We start from the raw sequence: 5,909 nt of genomic DNA on the forward strand, positions 1-5,909 counted from the left end.
AATATGCATGTTTTCCCCTGTTTATTGAGAAACTATAGCCTTGAGGGATGTGTGTAGCTGAAAACGTGATTAGTGTATGATATAAGTTAGCAAGCTAAATGGCATGGATATAGAGAATGTATGAAATTTTGGGATTATGGACGGATAGCAGCTATAATAAATATTGATACGCGTCAGCTATTGTAAAGAAAGTTAACAAACCTGTTATTACCTTGCTATCAATCTGATTGATGATGTAATGGATATAAACTCTGCTAATCTGATGGGAAATCGTATATACTATATTATATAGTTAGAAACCAACAAATTGGCATAACATTTATACATTTATCAAAAATAATTTTTACAATGAATTCAAAATTTATGGTTATATGATATATATGGTTGGGAATTATTTTGAATTAAACTAAATTATTTTCTTTTACTCCATTGTCCGTGCATCTCTTTATATTAACACTGTAACGAATGAAGTAAAATGTAAAATTCATTTATTTGATATGGTGTTTAACAAACGCTCCCTCATCCATGCTAAATGTAATGTAAGCTAAACGTCAAGAACACTATAAAACGTCCCCATGTGCATATACAAAAATAAAAAAACCGTTTCCTGTGTTAAAAGACACTAGATGCAAATATTGACATTATAAAGATCTTTCAGATAGAAATCTTAACAAAAGAATGCAGCATTCTGACTATGAGTTATGGCTCCTGGTAACGATGCACTATTCATTACCAGCTGTGGAACCCTAGCGCAGCATCAAATTGTGTTATAATCTGTTATTGTCTATATCCTGTCTATATGTAACTATACGTATGTATCTCTATATGTAAATTGCTCATCTCCATCAGCACAAACTAACTCGCTCTGTCGATCGCCTCTACTTCCTACACTCATGCTACCCCTCTGTTCATGCTGTTCTCCTTATGGCGACACTGACCTTTATATATGTCTTACACTGTCATTGCCTATTTGTGGCCTTTACATATTTATTCCTACCACAAAACTGTCTACAGAAAATCGAAGATTGGTGCTGTGACGGTATTTGCTCGAGACTTGTTAAAAGTGTTTGCTGTAGAGTACAACTCGACAAAGGTGTTTCCATAAATAAACATATTTCGTTACCACGAGGCAAATACGAACCATATCTCACCGTATACAGCGAATAATTGGCTACTCACGTATGAAAATATTTCCTCATATCGATGCATAAAAAGATAATAAATGTAGAAACTTTTCTAATACATGAAACTAATATAAAACATTAGTATATAAACTGTATAAATGTGCTAATTCCACTGCATTCAATTTTTTATTCATTATTTCTCTGTGATTGGGGCATTGCTTGAGACTTATATTCCATATTCGTATGCAGTGATAATGTAAACGCCTAGTAAAAATCCAATGGGACAAAAACGCAGATCTATAAACAACGTTTACCACTTAGCAGATGCACAAGTGCGTATACATTCATTCTTGGTAAATATGATCTCAAACAAGAGAGCATGTGCACACGTCCACGAGTACGTGCATTTCTGCGTGTGCGCGAGCCAAGCTGCCAAAGAATAAGATTCCTATTCAGTCCATCATCTACACTTTTTGATCAGGACGGCAATCGTTACGCGCGGTATACGGCCGGAATCATCGTAGTGGTAGCATCGAGGCACCGTCCGATGGTCAGCGGAGTCTCTCGATGAGGAGTGAGACACTGGGACCGCTCCTCTTGAGGCGTGAGACAGCCTCGTCATGTGTAACCGCAGTCATGTCCATGCTGTTGAGCTGAGAACCATATGAGAACGGAATGTCATTATGACGTATCGGAAAACACGTAATTTCACCATAAAAAAGTTCAGCAATTAAAATTGTGCAAAAATGTGTAAATATGATCAATGTATCGTGGCATCTACTACATTATGAACACGTCTATGCAATACTATGCTATGCTATGCTATGCTATGCTATGCTATGCTATGCTATGCTATGCTATGCTATACTATACTATACTATACTATACTATACTATACTATACTATACTATACTATGCTATGCTATGCTATGCTATGCTATGCTATGCTATACTATACTATACTATACTATACTATACTATACTATACTATACTATACTATACTATACTATACTATACTATACTATATTATATTATGCTAAATTATACTGTATCTATGCTATAACTATTATTATATACATGCACATACTAAGTATAGATATACTCATGGCTACGTGCATAACAACAGTGTATTGAGGTGTCTATGCTGTGAGCACATTATACAAGAAATTATGGCTTTTTATAGGGTTTCCCTTGCTTCACACACTGCTGGGCACTATCGCAATAAATGCGAAGATGTGTTGGCACTACGAAGAGGCAGCTTAATCATAGCTAACTTCATAGCTCATTGACATCGAGCAACAAGCTCGTCGAACCTGCAGGGGGCAGAGCAGTAGACCTGCATCCCATAGAGTGTGTCCAGTCCTCCACTATACACATTTACAACATGGCAGATACAGTAACACCAGGAGTAAGATAATATAGATATATATATCTATATTATCTTACTCCTGGTAACACGACAGTGGAGGTGACAACATTGGCATGCATATTGAAATTACCTGTAGAATTTTGTCTCCACAGCTAAGGATCATGTCAGCTGGCCCTCCAGTTTGCACCTTTGTGACGAAGATACCCTGTGGAAGAAGAGGAAGAAACTAGTTGCTTTGGCAACGATAACCATGGCAATGCCACAAAACTTAATGCAACAAGCAAAATTCTCCAGAACAGTAAGAAAATTATGACAAATACCAAAAGAAATGGAATGACTACCTAGTTATAACCAAAACAAAACAATGGTTGGTGTAATGGCAGCGGTGGATAGCCCATGGATATTGATACATGATATACTTGCGTGCGCCATCGAAAGAAAAGAAGACGCTAAGAAGAAAGACCATAATTTTGGCTACAGATTATTAGCGAGATACCGTGTCATTCGGTCGGAAGGGATTTCCCACAGAGTCCACCCCGCCACAGATGCTGAAGCCTAGCCCAGGGTTCTTCAATATCAATACCTGGAACTAAACAAACCCACATACAATTTTTTATCGACTGAAATGTAGCTAACTACCACTGACCAAGTATATAATCAAGACTTTCGAAATAAAATATTTTATGATATACAGTAAACTTTAAAGTATATTTGGAAATATAGTATTTAGTTCATGGAAGTATTTTTTATCGACTGAACAAAAATTTAGCTAACTACCACTGAACAAGTTTATAATCAATACTTTCGAAATAAAATTTTTTATGATATACAGTAAACTTTTAAAGTATATTTGGAAATATAGTATTTAGTTCATGGAAGTATTTTTTATCGACTGAACAAAAATTTTGCTAACTACCACTGAACAAGTTTATATAATCAATACTTTCGAAATAAAGTATTTTATGATATACAGTAAAGTATATTTGGAAATATAGTATTTAGTTCATGGAAGTATTTTGGTATTTATTTACCCATTGCAAGTCGTTCTCGCTCTTGCTGGCCGTAGCTTGATGACCACTCCACCCATTAACAGCGTGCGTTTGCGGAGCAATGAAGCCTGGCGCCATCTGCATTTGTCGTTGGTTCCAGTGAGGTGTGGATTGGTTTGCTGACCTCCCCATAGCTGGTGCCACATTCTGCGTCGGCTGCCGGTCCGCAGGACCCGCCGGCATCCCGGCCTCACCGTGCCTAGATGGCAGCACGTGCATCGCGCGGTCATGCTGCATCGGAGGGAGCACCGCAGACGCATGGGACGCGGCCGTGCTGAATGACGGCTGACCCCGCTGACCTGACGGCTGACCTTGCGGACCGGCGTTCGCACCACCGTCCGCGGTCTGCGGGCGTGAGGACCATCGCCTGGACGCCTCGCCGGTCTGCGGACCGCCGCCTGCCGCAGCGGACGGGTAGTCGTCGATGTCATCGTAGGTGTCGTTCTGGTACAGCATGGGTCCCAGGAACGCCTGGCCCTCGCCGCCGCAGCCGCTGCCGCCGCCGCAGCCGCCCCTGTAAGAGGTGTGCTGTAGGTGCGTGGGTTTCGGTGGCACTGTAGGTGGAGAGCGGTGAGCCGGCGGCATCGGTGGTAAGCTACGACCTGATCCTCCGTACTGCGGCTCTAGCGGCGGCGCCACCTGGTGGAAGCTGGAGAACGACGTGGCGGGCAGAGAGGACGACGACTGCGGTACGGGTGGTGGCGCCACCGTCGACGACGCCCACTGCTCTCTGTAGCCGGGATGACAGTCCAGCTGGCTCTTGCCATTCTCTTCGGCATGAGGTGGCACCACCTGGTGGCGTGCGTCGCCATCGCCGGCGCTCTCGTCACTACTGTCGATAAACGGAATGTCGGATTTTCGATCGACATTGTTCTTGTTGTTGTTGTTATTGTTATTGGCACTAACGAGCTGACCATTAGGCTTCCGTTCGTTGTGATTCTCGTCGGAGCGGTATCTCTGCACGTCCTGATCCGTCGCCGCACGAATCCTGTTGTGCGGCGTTGCCGTGGAAACCTCGCGTTGCGCAGCCTCCTCCGCGTCGCCTCGCCGCGCACTAGCGAAAACCGTGGGAGAGTTCACGTTGGAGGCGGGGGAGGAAGGCGGCGCGGCGCAGAGAGGGGAGGAGGTCGTCCGGGAGGGAGGGCCGCGCGTCGAGGGCACGAATGCCGAGCGCACAGTCGTCAGCGCCCCCTGGGGGCACCGCAGCGGACGATTCGGTTTCGCGCTCGGCGTCGCATCGTCTTCGGTCAGCAGCGACGTCCAGGAGCGCCTCCTGCTGGGAGATGCGTCAAGCTTGCCCGGCTGGTGAGCGCGCCGCGTCGGCGAACGACTCGTCCGGTCGTCAGCCGTCGCCATACGGCCCACCTGATTGGTTGACGAGCTCACATGACCTGCGGCCGCACCCGCCTGACCGGTCACCGCCCAATTCGTCGCCGTGAACGCTTGACCGCTCGCCGCAGCCGCCCGATTGGTCGTCGCGGCCGCTTGACCGCTCGAATCGCGGCTGCAGTTCAGCGAGTTGCTCGCGGACGAGAAGCGGCCGCCGTCCGAGCGTCGCCGTGGCGACAGCTCGCCGGACAACGACAAACTGCTGTCGTGCGCGCGCTGACCGCCGGCCGAGCGTCCCCTGCCGCCACCACCGCCGCCGCGGCCAGGCATCGGGGACGGGTCCCCTGACGACAGCTGGCTGCTGTCGTTGTGCTGCGACACGGACGAGTTGACGGAGGCGCGCGGCGAGTAGCCGTCGGACGAGACGCTCGGACCGCGCACCGTCAGCTCGTGCTGGTGCTTCGTCAGGCCCGCGTCGTCCGCGACGTAGATCTCCGACAGCGAGTCGAGGTCGACCGACTTGCCGTCGGGAAGGTCGCGCGCGATGCCGGCCATCGGCGCCGACGACAGCTCCCAGGGTTTGCGCCCTCCCGAGTCGCTGCGGTCGAGCGATGAGCACGGTGGCGCCCTCGGCATCGGCTCGTCGCTGAAGAAGTGTCGCTGCTCACCGTGGCCACTAGAGGGCGAGAATGATGGCGGCGTTACAATCGACATGCGCTCGGCGGGGAACGAATGTTAACGTAAACGAACGACTGACGCTAATAAATGTGCACATAGTTACATAAGAATCTCACTGAGAATTATCATGAAATTAAACTAATATCAGTCATTTAAAACTCAATTAAAATGATTAATTTAAATTAATCAATTAACATTTCAATTAAACGGATTGCTAAGAATACGGCTACTATCAGAAGTGTTGATGTCTGCATGCAGCTAACGTAGAGGGGAGCATACCTGACCGACGCGAGGGGAGAGCCTACAGGTGAGCGGTGGGGAGAGCCTACAGGTGAGCGGTGGGGAGAGCCTACAGGTGA

General features: G+C 46.7%; 1 protein-coding gene across 1 annotated transcript in view; it reads right to left on the reverse strand.

Annotated features, from left to right (window-relative positions):
* Window positions 1-471: 471 nt before the first annotated feature.
* Window positions 472-5,909, reverse strand: part of LOC106816666 — a 17,268-nt gene continuing 11,830 nt past the window's right edge. Inside the window, exons 14-17 of the mRNA XM_014821288.1 lie at window positions 3,526-5,548; window positions 2,991-3,083; window positions 2,625-2,699; window positions 472-1,777 (exon numbers count right to left, since the gene is read on the reverse strand). Coding sequence (XP_014676774.1) covers window positions 1,676-1,777; window positions 2,625-2,699; window positions 2,991-3,083; window positions 3,526-5,548 — 2,293 coding nt within the window. The 3' untranslated portion in view covers window positions 472-1,675. The remainder of the gene's footprint in view (window positions 1,778-2,624; window positions 2,700-2,990; window positions 3,084-3,525; window positions 5,549-5,909) is intronic.

Source organism: Priapulus caudatus, unplaced genomic scaffold (assembly GCF_000485595.1).
Source record: "Priapulus caudatus unplaced genomic scaffold, Priapulus_caudatus-5.0.1 Scaffold1449, whole genome shotgun sequence".
Lineage (NCBI taxonomy): Eukaryota > Metazoa > Priapulida > Priapulimorpha > Priapulimorphida > Priapulidae > Priapulus > Priapulus caudatus.